Source organism: Portunus trituberculatus, chromosome 5, assembly GCF_017591435.1.
Source record: "Portunus trituberculatus isolate SZX2019 chromosome 5, ASM1759143v1, whole genome shotgun sequence".
Taxonomy (NCBI): Eukaryota; Metazoa; Arthropoda; class Malacostraca; order Decapoda; family Portunidae; genus Portunus; species Portunus trituberculatus.
In genome coordinates, this window is record NC_059259.1 from 9,454,796 (window position 1) to 9,468,265 (window position 13,470).

Below are 13,470 nucleotides of genomic sequence, written 5' to 3' on the forward strand. Positions count from 1 at the left end.
GGAACTCCACTCTCCACCAATCCCCATTCTGATGGTCTGTCCTTAATTATTGTTCTCATTTCTCTTCCTACCAAAAGTCTTCCATCCATTTTAGTAAACTGCCATGCACTCCTCCTACCATTTCAAGTTTCCAGATCAGTCTCTGGTGTGGTACCTTATCAAAGGCCTTTTTTAAATCCAGATATATTCCATCAGCCCAACCATCTCTTTCCTGTATTACATCTATCACCCTCGAATAGTAACATATCAGGTTTGTCGTGCATGAACGCCTTTTCCTAAAACCAAATTGACACTCACAAAGTATGTCATTTTTCTCCAAGAAGTCTGTCCATCTAGTCTTCACCACCCTCTCACACATCTTAGCTACCACACTTGTAAGTGACACTGGTCTATAGTTCAATGGGTCTCTTGTTACCTGATTTATAGATTGGGACAATGTTAGCTCTTTTCCAGTCTTGGGGCACTACGCCTTCCCTTAATGAGGCATCAATTACTTCACAAACTTTTTCTGCCAATTGCTCCCTGCATTCTCTTAAAATCCATCCTGATACCCCATCAGGTCCCACAGCTTTTCTCACTTCTAAACTCCCCATCATGTTCTTGATCTCCTCCACAGTTACTTGAAACTCCTTCATAATCCCTTTCTGTTCCATTACCAGTGGTTTGTCAAAAGCAGTCTCCTTTGTGAATACCTTCCGAAAGCATCCATTCATAGCCTCTGCCATTTCCTGGGATCTTCACTGTATACTCCATTTACTTCTAAACTTTCAATACTTTCTATTTTTGATGTTGTTGTTCACATGTCTGTAAAAAGCCTTGGTTGGTCTTTACATTTATCAATTATATCCTTTTCTTGTTTCTTTCTTTCTTCTCTTCTAATCAACACATATTCATTTCTTGCTCTTTTGTAACTTTCCCACTGCTTAATCCGTCTTTTCCTTCTCCACCTCTTCCATGCATCCTCTTTTCTTGTTCTAGCCTTTTCACATCTATCGTTAAACCAGTCCTGCTTTCCAACTTCTATGTTGTCTTATTGGTACAAATTTTTCTCACCTTCTTTGTATATTTTTATAAATTCCTTCCACTTTTCATTTGCTCCTTAGCACTCTTGAATTTCATCCAATTTGTCTCTTGAAAGAATTTCTTTAGGTTTCCAAAATCTGTCTTGGCATAATTCCATCTTCCCACTTTATATTCTTCATTTCTTCTAGATTTCTCTTCGTCTATCACCTTGAACTCCAAAACTGCATGATCACTCTTTGCTAAAGGGCACTCCACCCTCATCTCCTCAATGACCATTGGCTCTGTACTAAAGACCAAGTCCAGTCTTGACGATGCTCCTCTCCTCCAAACCTAGTATCTTCTTTGACCCACTGAGTTAACACATTTTCCATTGCCAGTGTCAATAGTGTATTTCCCATGTTGTCTCTGATCCTTCCATTGACCAGTCCTCCCAACACACCTCTTTACAATTAAAATCTCCCATCATTATAGTTCGTTCACAGCCACCCAACATTTCTTCCAGACATGTTCCTGTATCACTTATCATTTCTTCATATTCCTGTACTGACCATGCATTTGTCTTAGGTGGTACGTACACCACTATGTAGTGCCTCTTTTTTCCTTCATTAGTTTCTGCTCTGATCTTTAGCACTTCTGCCTTTCCCATACCTTTTTTCACTTGATCCACCTTTATATCTTTTTTAACCAGCAACATCACTCCTCCTCCCATCTTACCTACTCTATTTCTTTTCCAAACGTTATATTTCCCTTCTCCAACCTTCATCAGGTCTTCTCCTCTCTCAGTTTTGTTTCAGTAAGACCCACAATATCTGGGTTCTTGTCCCTCAAGTAATCGTTGAGTTCTAAAATCCCCGATATCACTCCATTTATGTTGGAATACATTACATTTCGCTCATATGTAAGTTTCTTTAGTCCTTTCTTGCTGTACTTTTCTGGGTTATGTGTGTGTGTGTGTGTGTGTGTGTGTGTGTGTGTGTGTGTGTGTGTGTGTGTGTGATGGGTACCTAACCTATCTTGATCTAATGTAACTATATCTAACTTATTTTGAGTGAGTGAGTGAGTGACTTCCTCCTAATGTACCCTAACCTAACCTAACCTAATTACAGCTAACTTACCTTTACTGAGTGTGTTTGAGTGCAAGTAAGTGAGTGAGTGAGTGAGTGAGTGAGTGAGTGAGTGAGCAACTAAATTTTCTCTAACCTAACCTAATCTGGGCATGAAGATGTAATACAGTGTTACAATTAACACTGTAAACACTTGCAAGTAACATGGAACTGCAAAATATGGCTAACAATAATAATAACAATAACAATAATAATAGTAATAATAATAGTAATAGTAATGAGTAAATTTAGTAAAGCTGTGATGTATAATATTAATATAAGCTAAAATAATGAAATACAAAATGAAAAAAAAGTAACATACTAATAAACAAAATGAAAATGAAAACAACACAAGAAAATGAAAGAAATCAAAATAATAATGATAATAATAATAATAATAATAATAATAATAATAATAATAATAATGATAATAATAATAGTATAAAAAAACATCAAACAACAACAACAACAAATAAATAAAATAGATAAGGTGCCAGTTTGCAGTGCCACAGTAACCAAACGTAAACAAACAGGTGTGTGGTGCAGAACACAGGCGTGGCAACATTACACAGGTGACAGGTGGGCGAACACACACCCGCACCCACCCACCCACCACCACCACCACCACCACTATCACCACTACCACCTGCCATAGATGTGTTTGCTAGTGTGTCTACTGTAAAGTGTCTCCTGGGTCAGGGTTTGAATGGTGCCCCAGGGAGTGTGTGGTTGTCAGATCTTGAGACAAACCGTGAGCTGTCCTTGTGATAAGTGTGCTGATCAACAGAAAGCAAGCATTATTCACATCAAATCAATGACGTTATCAATAAGCTACAGTGTTTGAAATCCAGGAGTCATTTTAGAGTGGACAGACTGTAGTGTGTGGCAATATTTAGTGACAAGAATCCAGGAGCTTTATTTTCTCATCTACAATTCCTGCTTCAGTATGTTCCCTCAGCTTTGCCTTTACTAACTTCCTTTCAACCTTGCTAGTGTTTGGCAATATTTAGTGACAAGGATCCAGGAGCTTTGTTTCCTTATCTCCTTCATTTCCTGCTTCAATATGTTCCCTTGTCTTAATCTTTACTAATTTTCTTTCAATCTTGCTACAGTGTGTTTACTCTAAAATGTCTCCTGGGTCTGCGTCTGAATGGTGCCCCAGGGAGTGTGTGGTTGTCACATCTTGAGACAAACCGTGAGCTGTCCTTGTGATAAGTGTGCTGATCAATAGAAAGCAAGTATTATTCACATCAAAGCAATGATGTTATCAATAAGCTACAATATGTTTTAACCCCTTCAGTAGCATGACATGTTTCCATATTCATTCTGGTTACTATTTGGTGATTTTATACAGCTTCAGAAACTTATATGGGGTGATTAAAATAGTGAAGACTGTGGCCATTAATCTCCTGACCTCCATAGACCCTTCTTAATATCAATAAAATGGTCTAATTGTACAAAAAAACTCAAGGTGAAAATGTGTCCCAGTACTGAACGGGTTAAATCCAGGAGCCATTTCAGAGAAGACAGACTAGAGGTGAGGGGTGAGGGGTAAGGGGTGAGGGGTGGGGGTGGGAGTGAGGCAGGGTGGTGATGGGTGGCACCATGACACACTCAGGCACTCACTCTTGAGGCGACGCAACTGTCCTTCATTGTCCTCTATTTCTGCCAGGGCCTCGGACAGCTGGGGTGGCAAGGGTTAGCGGTCTGAAGCTTGGCAATGCGCACACACGCACGCACACACACACACACACACACACACACACTTAATTCCTTCAGTAGCATGATACATTTTTATATTTTTATATTCATTCTGGTGACTATTTGGTGATTTGATACAGCTTCAGAAACTTATGTGGGAGATTAAAATAGTGAAGACTGGCCATTTATCTTCTGACCTCCATACACCCTTCCTAATGTCAATAAAATAGTCTAAATGTACACAAATCTCAAGGTAAAAATGCATCCCAGTACTGAAGGGGTTAAACACACACACACACACACACAAACATGCATACATTTCTCTGGCTTCTCTCAGTGTTTGGTGGCCTAATCTTGTCCGCTTGGGTGTTTTAAATGGCTAAGGTGAAGATATGCTAATGCAGTTAGGTTAGGTTAGGTTAGGTTGGGTTAGATTTGGTTCAGGCTACATTAAGTTAGGTTTGCAAGCTTTTATGTGTATTTACAGTCTGTTTTTATAAGCTTAGCAGTTTCTTTCTGCCTTTACATCATCTTTACAATCTCTCATACTTATCAAATTCTCTCTCTCTTTCTATCACAGCCTCTCATAGACACTCACAGCCTTTCACAGCCTTTCACAGACCTTCACAGCCTTTTACAGCCTTTCACAGACCCTCACAGCCTTTCACACACCTTCACAGCCTTTTACAGCCTCTCACACTCTCACAGCCTTTTACAGCCTGTCAAAGAACCTCACAGACATTCACACACAATCAAAGCCTCTCACAGACCATCATAACCTCTCAAGACTTCAGCCTGCTTCTCTGTTCCTTCCTAATACAGACCTTAAATGCCAGTGTCTCATTGTCTGCCTCCAGCTGTCTTGAAGCGCGTTCCAGCAGCTGCACGCGATCATGCATCTCCCCCAGCTGTGTCTCTGTCTCCTGGTGTTTGTGGCGCAGCACCTCCAGCTCTGTGCAGGCCTGAGGAAGGGCAGAAGTGAGGGGTAAGTCAGGGAAGTGGTGCTTTGATGTCTGTAGTGTTATTGAAAGATTTGTTAGGAGTACCTGCCTGTAGAAGGGGTAGAAATTACTGTGGGAGTGAAGGCTGGGTAAGGAAAGAATTAAGTCAAGTTTTAATGTCTGTAGTATGTTATTGATACGATTGTGAGGAGGATCTGTCTGCAGAAGGAGCAGGAGATACTGTAGGAGTAGGGGTTACTGTAGGAGTGAAAAAATTGCTATGATAATTGGAGTAAGTGGAGTTTTGATGACTGTAGTACATTATTGATAAGATTGTGAGGAAGGCCTGTCTGTAGAAGGAGCAGGAGTTACTGTAGGAGTGAAAGCTGGGTAGAAAAAAAATTTATGATAATCTCTCTCTGCCACACATCTTAATGACAACAAAATTAAAATGAGTGTATACATTTCAGCAAAAATCTCTCTCTCTCTCTCTCTACCTATTTTTCTGTTTCTCTCTCTCTCTCTCTCTCTCTCTCTCTACCTGTTTCTCTTTCTCTATCTGCTTCTGTTTTTCTATCTCTCTCTCTCTCTCTCTATCTGCCTATTTCTTTCTGTCGGTTTCTCTCTCTCTCTCTCTCTCTCTCCCTCTCCCTCTCTTGGTTTTTCACCCACCTTGATAAGCTGTGCTGTGAGGTCCTTCTCCCTCTCAGCACCGGGGTGGGTGCTGTGTGCCAGAGACAGCTCCTCGATCAGCTTCTTCCTCTCCACCAGCATGTACGCTATCTGTGCACCAAACCAGTCACCAGGAGAGTGTAAATAAAGCGTATAAATAAAATAAGAGATAAAAACAGGGAAAAAGAGAGAAAAAAAAAATATTGGTAGCTTTATTTAATTTTATTCAACCTAGCTGTCTGTGCACCAAGCAGTCACCAGGAGTAAATAGAACAGAATAGAATAAAAGAGAAACGTACTAGAAGAATAAAAGAGAGATAAAAAAGAGGGAAGAGAGAAATAAAAGTAGTGTTATTTGATCTTGTTTAAGCCAGCTAACTGTGCACCAAGTAGTCACCAGGAGAGTGTTAATAAAGTGGAAGTAGAGTAAAAGAGAGGAAACAAAAGGAAAAAGAGAGAAAAGAAAACAGTCTTACCTAGTCTTATTTAACGTAACCACATGTGCTGATACAGAGAAAGAAATAATAGAGAGGGAAAAGAAAGAAAGAAAGGGAGAAAGACAGACAGAGAGAAAGAAAGAAAGAGGGAGAAAGAATGAAAGAAACAGAGAGAGAGAGAGAGAGAGAGAGAGAGAGAGAGAGAGAGAGAGAGAGAGAGAGAGAGAGAGAGAGAGAGAGAGAGAGAGAGAGAGAGAGAGAGAGAGAGAAGCACTTGCACTCACCTCTCACCTTCTCGCCCTCCAGAGACGCCACGTCCCACACAGGGAATACACCACCAGACCGACGGATCAGCCATGGTTTGGCTACCGTTGCCGTGTTGCTGCTGAGGCAAAGTATGCTGCCTGGCTCCGCTACAAGAGGAACCCGACTCGGCGCAACAGGGACTTGCATAGGGCTGCATGCAGGAGGATGGTGGTAACCAGCAAGTGGGCCTTAAAAAAGTGGGAGGAAAGCCTGCGCCGGAAACTGTGTGGCACTGGCGTAGGAAACAAAACTTGGTGGTCCCTTGTTAAGGACAAACAGGAACTGGCCACCAAGAATCCATCCCTCCCTCAGCAAGCAGGACGGTACTGTCGCCACCAGCAGTAAGGAGAGGGCACAGTTGCTGGCTTCCTTGTTTGCTGGAAAAATGAAGGTGGGGAATCCACAGCAGCCACCGCCTCAGCTGGTCCAGCAATGTGAGAAGACTGTCACCATGGTGGAGGTGACGCATCAGCAGGTGAAGCGATTATTGCGGGGGCTGGACACACAGAAAGCTACCGGCCCTGATGACATCAGCCCGCACCTGCTGAAGCGATGCTCCCAGGAACTGGCTGCCCCTCTCACCCAAGTTCACAACTTGTGTACGGGAAAACGTCTGGCCTTCAGTGTGGAAGGAGGCTCGAGTAGTTCCCGTACACAAAAAAAGCTCCAGGACGGACCCAAAAAACTACAGACCCATATCCCTGTTGTCAGTGGTGGGTAAAGTGTTTGAGAGGGTCGTGGCAGAGGTGGTGTGTAGCCATCTCAAGGACAATGCCCTCCTCTCAGACCAACAGTTTGGGTTCAGACCTGGAAGGTCAACCTCCGACCTAATGATGCTTCTCACCAGGCAGTGGCAGGACGCCCTCGACGACGGCAAGGACACTATAGTGGTTGCTTTGGACATAGCTGGAGCTTTTGATAAAGTATGGCACAACGGATTACTGGAAAAGCTTCGTGCTAAAGGCATCCAGGGTGGCTTGCTACGACTCCTGGGAAATTACCTGCAGGACAGAAGCCTCAAGGTGGTTGTCAACGGGCAAACATCTGAGTCCCTGCCTGTGGAGGCATCAGTGCCACAGGGTTCAATTCTTGGCCCACTCCTGTGGAATATCTACGTGGATGATCTTCTCCAGCTACTGCCAGGAGTCAAGGCCTATGCTGATGACTGCACCCTCTCCTATACCTATCCACGCCAGGACAGTGGGCGGGCTGCTGAGGCCATCAATCAGCAGCTACGAGTGATAGAGGAGTGGGGTGCTCGCTGGCAAGTGACATTCGCGCCGGAGAAGACACAGGCAATGGTTGTCTCTCGGTCCCCAGCCGCCATGGCAGCAATGGCAGGAAAGTTGTCTTTGGCGCTGCTGCTCTCCCACTCCAAGATGACGTCAAGATACTTGGAGTGGAGGTGGATCGAGGGCTGAGGTTTGACAGCCATGTCAAATCCATTGCCAAGAAAGCCTCTCACAGGATCTCCGCCTCAGAAGGATCGCCAGTTTCCTCGACAGGAAGGGGAGACTGCTGCTGTACAAGGCACAGGTGCGGCCCCACCTTGAGTACGCAGCTCTCTCCTGGATGTCCTGTGCCGCCACACACAGAAGGAGACTGGACAGCATCCAACGCCGCGCCATACGGCTAGTAGATGCTGCAATACCACCTCACCCAGAGCCTGAGCGTCCCCTTGATTCACTGGAACACCGCAGAGATGTGGCGGCAATCGTAGTGTTCCATAAGGCACAGGTGCAAAGAGTGCCACATCTGGCAGGGCTGCGTCATCCTCTGAGAGTCACCGCACGGAGCACGAGAACGGTGCTCAATGGTGGTGACGCCGTAGAGGTGCCGCGATCCCACGGGTGTCAGCATCAACGCACCTTCGCAGGACGCGTCTCCAGGATGTGGAACTTGTTCACGGCCGCGGTGCCTCACGTCCAGGAGATGAACACACACAGTGTCAAACTGATGGCACATAAGTGGAGACAGACACTGCCAACTCCTCTGACACTCTTTGTGACGTGACACTCAGTGTAGTGCAGTGCGTGAATAGTGCTAGTGAAGTGAAAAGAACAGTGCTCCATTTACATGCTGACCATCTTGTATATTTTCTATTTTTAAGTCTTGTAAATATTGTAGAGAAATAGATTGTAGTACCCTTAGAATAGGTAGCACACGACAGTGCGCCTTTGGGTACATGTTCTTCTGTATAAATTATGTTTAAATAAAAAAAAAAAAAAAAAGAGAGAGAGAGAGAGAGGAGGAAAAATAACTCAACCTAACCTAACCTAACCTAACTTAACTTAACTTAAACTAACCTAACCTAAGCTAACCTAACCTGACCCAATCCACCCCAGACCAGCCCAGCTCCAGCCTACCTGCTCGCCAAGAGACGTCTGTGCCACATCATGCAGGCCCTCCCCCTCCAGCATGGTAGAGACAGCTTGAGTGCCGGCCAGCAGTGCCTCCAGGTCCTCCTTCAGTGCCCCCACCTCCTCCTCCAGGCCCCTCACTCGCTCCTCATGCTCACAGCGGAGGTGGTGGGCATACTGCTGCAACTCCTGAAGAAGGGGTGAAGGTGAGGTGTTGGAGGGGTGAAGCAGGGGTGAGGTGAGCACAGTATGCACAGCACCTCAAATACACACATACACAGACACACACACATAGAAATAGAAGAAACGCATACAGCATCCACCAAAACACGCACAACAACCACACACACACACACACACACACACAAATTGAAAATGAAAAATATAACACACAAACACAGCACTTGCAAAAAACACATAGACACACACACACACACACACACACACACACACACACACACACACACACACACACACACACATACACACACACAAATTGAAAATGAAAAATGTAACACACAAACACAGCACCTGCAAAAAACACATAGACACACACACACACACACACACACACACACAAATTGAAAATGAAAAATGTAACAAACAAACACAGCACCTTTAAAACACACACACACACACACACACACACACACACACACACACACACACACACACAAATTGAAAATGAAAAATGTAACAAACAAACACAGCACCTTTAAAACACACACACACACACACACACACACACACAAATTGAAAATGAAAAATGTAACACACACACACACAGCACCTTTAAAACACACACACACACACACACACACACACACACACACACAAAAATGGAAGAAAAACACACAGCACCTCCAACACACACACACACACACACAGACACTCACCATTTTCTCCTCTTCATATTGTCTTCTGAGTTTATCATTAATGTGTCGAGCCGCCCTGAGATTAGCCTCCCCGTCCACCAGCCACCTCCACACATGCACAGCCCTCTCACTTGGCTCCACGCTGCCCCAGTCAAGACCCTCCCTGCTGAACCTCCTCTGCAGTGCTGTCCCCTCATCCTCACCCTGAAGGAGGAGGAGGAGGATTAGGAGGTTAAGGATTAGTGTAAGGTTAAGAAGGATTGGAGAAGCAAGAAATAGACAAAGGAGGAGGAGTAGGAGGAGGAGGAGGAGGAAGAAGGAAGAGGAGGAGAGTTGAAGGAGAAGGTAGAGAAAGAGGAGTGGACAAGTAGGAAAAAGACAAAAGAGGAGGAGGAGGAGGAGGAGGAGGAGGAGGAGGAGGAGGAGGAGGAGGAGGAGGAGGAGGAGGAGGAGGAGGAGAAGAAGAAGAAGAAGAAGAAGAAGAAGAAGAAGAAGAAGAAGAAGAAGAAGAAGAAGAAGAAGAAGAAGAAGAAGAAGAAGAAGAAGAAGAAGAAGAAGAAGAAGAAGAAGAAGAAGAGGAGGAGGAAGAGCCCAGATTAGAGTAACATCTTGGCTTCTGTAGGCTGCAGCTGATGTTTATCTACTCCCTGACTCACTACAACATTTGAATTACATAACAAAAACATTACAAAAGCATTTCAAAATAGAAACACAAATACAAACTTACAGCACTGTCATCTTCCTGCATGTCTGTGTTTGGCTAGGAGACACTGGGAGAGGCTGGCAGATGCTAAGAGACACTTGGAGATGCTGAGAGATGCTGAAGGATGCTGGGAGATGCTGGGAAACACTGGGAGATGCTGGGAAACACTGGGAGATGCTGGGAGACACTGGGAGATGCTGGGAGACACTGGGAAATGCTGGGATGGTGTTTTCACTTTCACGGAAATTTCCCTGTTTTAAGGAAATCCGTGTTACAGAAGGAAATTTTAAAGGAAAATATAAAAATCTAGAGAAATCTAAGGAAATCTAGCTTTGTCAAGGAATTTATCTAAGGAAATATCAATGTACGTATGTATGTATGTATGTAGCTACAATCATCACAAGAAGTTTAGGGGAATCGACCAAAATGAACCAACAATTTATTTTTCTAATGTTTTGTTTTCCACAAATAGACAATAAACCTTTCATAATAATAATAACACATTCAGGGCACACACACACATACACCCAAACATACCCTGAACATCGCTCCCACACACCCAAACCACTTAAAACACTCAAAACTGACACAAACTCACTCAAAACACCATGCACCACCTTAAAACACCAACAAACATACTTAATACCTAATAGAAACAAACAATTTAACCCCACACTACAAAACACACTCAAAACACCAACAAACACACTTAATACCTAATAAAAACATACAATTTACACCCACACCACAAAACACACCTAAACCAACTAAAACACATTCAAAACACCATACAACACCAAGAAACACACCCCAAACTCACTAGAGACAATCAATATACACCAATACCACACCCAAGACATCCCAGGCATACCCAAACCACTTAAAACACTCTAAATTATCCCAAAATACACTCAAAACACCAAAAAACACACACAAAACTCGCTTGAAACACACAGTACACACCAGTACCACGCCCACGCACACCAAAACCACTAAAAACACTCTAAACTATCCCAAAACACCATGCAACACTTCAAAATACTAATAAACACACCCAAAACTCGCTAGAAACACTCAAAATACACCAGTACCGCCCCCACGCACACCCAAACCACTTGAAACACTCAAAACGGTCCCAGATCACCATGCAACACCTCATAATGCCCCAGACACACGCAAAACTCACTACAAACATCCAATATGCACCAACACCACCCCTAAAGAACCCTCATACACACCCCCACCACTTCAAACACTCCAAATTAAACCAAAACACACTCAAAACACCACAGAACACCTCAAAATGCTGACGAACACACTCAAAACTCACCCAAATATTCAAACACACACTGAAAACAAGTAAAATACATCCCAAACATCCAGCAACACTACCAAACACACTTAAAACACACCAAAAAGACCTAAGTAAACAAACATCAGAATTCACTATAAAGGACGGCAAGATTACAAGGGAGACTTAGCTAAATATTGTGACTTGGTTCCTCTGCCTTTTCTCCTTACCTTTTTCCTTTCTTTTTCGTCCTCCTCCTTTTTTTCTTCCTTCTATTACTTCATTCTACACGCCTGAGCCTAGAAACACATCAAAACACTTACAAAGCACAAGATATTAGGCAAAATATGGAGGAAGTGGAGGAAGAGTTAAATATTGTAGCTTGGCTGCTGCTCCTCTTCCTCTTCGCTTTCTCCTTCCTTCCTTCTTCATCCACCTTTATTTTTCCTTTCTTCTTACTTCTACTATTGCCATCTACACATCTGAGCCTAGAAACACACACAAACACGTAGAAATAACTAGATATTAGGCAAAATACTGACGAACTGGGGTGGTTGGGAGAGAGGCGCCAGCCCCGGGCTATGGTGTGTCACCGCCTTGATCATGACGTCATCAAAATGCGCGGGAACAGGGTTGACTCGGCTATTACGTAAATAATTTAAAAATTGACTTATAGAAAAATGAAGCAACGGCCGAATGCATGTTATTTTATGACGTTATAAATACTTTAACTAATATTCAAAACATAAAATCATCTCCTGGCTGACTTGTTTTAAAGAAATGTACAAATTAAGTATATTAGAAGTATAGAAACACCTTCACTTATAAAACTCCCAGAACGTCCAACCATTTCACTCCGCAAATATTTCAACACATTCTACAGAGTCTAAGCTTTCTTTTAAGGCATTCTACAACGGTTTAGACCGCCAAACAAAAACGTAAACAAACAAAATGTGAAAAAATAAAGCTTACTTTTAACAGGACTAAACACTATTTCAAAGTCCACATATTTAACTCAATGAATTGATTTCACGCTTAAAAGAGCAGAGGGGATTCTTTGATACCACAAAGGCCCAGTTATACCTTGAAATAAAAATTTCCAAAATGAGAAATTGAAAATTTTGACCGATGAGAAGGCTTAAACTCACCCCATAAGTCACCACTAAACACCACTTATTTACCGAACACAGGCACGGAACACACTTCAAACACAACGAAACATTTACAGAAACCATAAAAACATACCTTGGAAACGTAATATTATCGTTAGAAATATATGAAAAAAAAAGTATTGGAACCGCTGGCTTCCGGGCCCCGGGGGGCTGGGTGGGGGGGTGCAACATCCGGGCAACATTCGGTATGAAACAGGCGGGCGGCATATGTTGTCTTTATTCTCTCACCACAGCAAAACTAAACCATAGCTAGAATATTTGACCACGGGATATGAAATGCTAGACTAGTGGCTCCATTCTGATACAGTTTGGCTTATGGTAAGTGAAAGAAGCTAATAATAACTGGTAATAATGAAGAGTTACCTCCACAATGTTTGTTTGCCTAATACTTTTTCAAATTCTGGGTAAAGTTGGAGCTGTTTTTTTACTCTTATATGTAAAGAAAACGTAAATTAAGTGAACGGTCACAAAAATACCTTATACAGATGAACGTAAGGTTCTGTGGAGGGTTGTGCACGGTGAAGGCAGATAATGTTGACTTGGCTTGCCTTGCTCTTCTGGCTCTGTTTTGGCTCTTGATGCTGCTACAATTTATCAGGAATATGGTAACACTCCTCACTTGTATGTATGTGTGTTTGGGTATCTAGATTAGTTTTGGGTGTGTTTACGAGTATTCTGGGTATATAAGAGTGTGCTTTTTCAATATGTTTGGCTATTATGTGGGTGTATGGGTGGGGTAAACACTCCATCACCACTTCCAGCACCACCACTAGACTAGACAGTACTGACAAGTCCAACCAGTCTGCTAACCTGCCGTAGGTGACAGATGTCTGTGATGGCAGTACGTGTCTATTGTATAAATGCCTAAGATAACTATTTATTAAAT

The 13,470-nt window shown here is 43.0% G+C and overlaps 1 protein-coding gene across 1 annotated transcript; it reads right to left on the minus strand.

Annotated features, from left to right (window-relative positions):
• Positions 1-3,243: 3,243 nt before the first annotated feature.
• Positions 3,244-11,688, minus strand: LOC123514949. The gene is made up of 8 exons (XM_045273226.1): positions 11,534-11,688; positions 10,146-10,372; positions 9,440-9,622; positions 8,550-8,732; positions 5,441-5,551; positions 4,652-4,789; positions 3,711-3,810; positions 3,244-3,308 (listed from the first exon to the last, which is right to left on the minus strand). The coding sequence occupies exons 2-8, from the start codon at positions 10,164-10,166 to the stop codon at positions 3,244-3,246; spliced, it is 801 nt and encodes a 266-aa protein (XP_045129161.1). The 5' UTR covers positions 10,167-10,372; positions 11,534-11,688.
• Between the last annotated feature and the right edge of the window lie 1,782 nt (positions 11,689-13,470).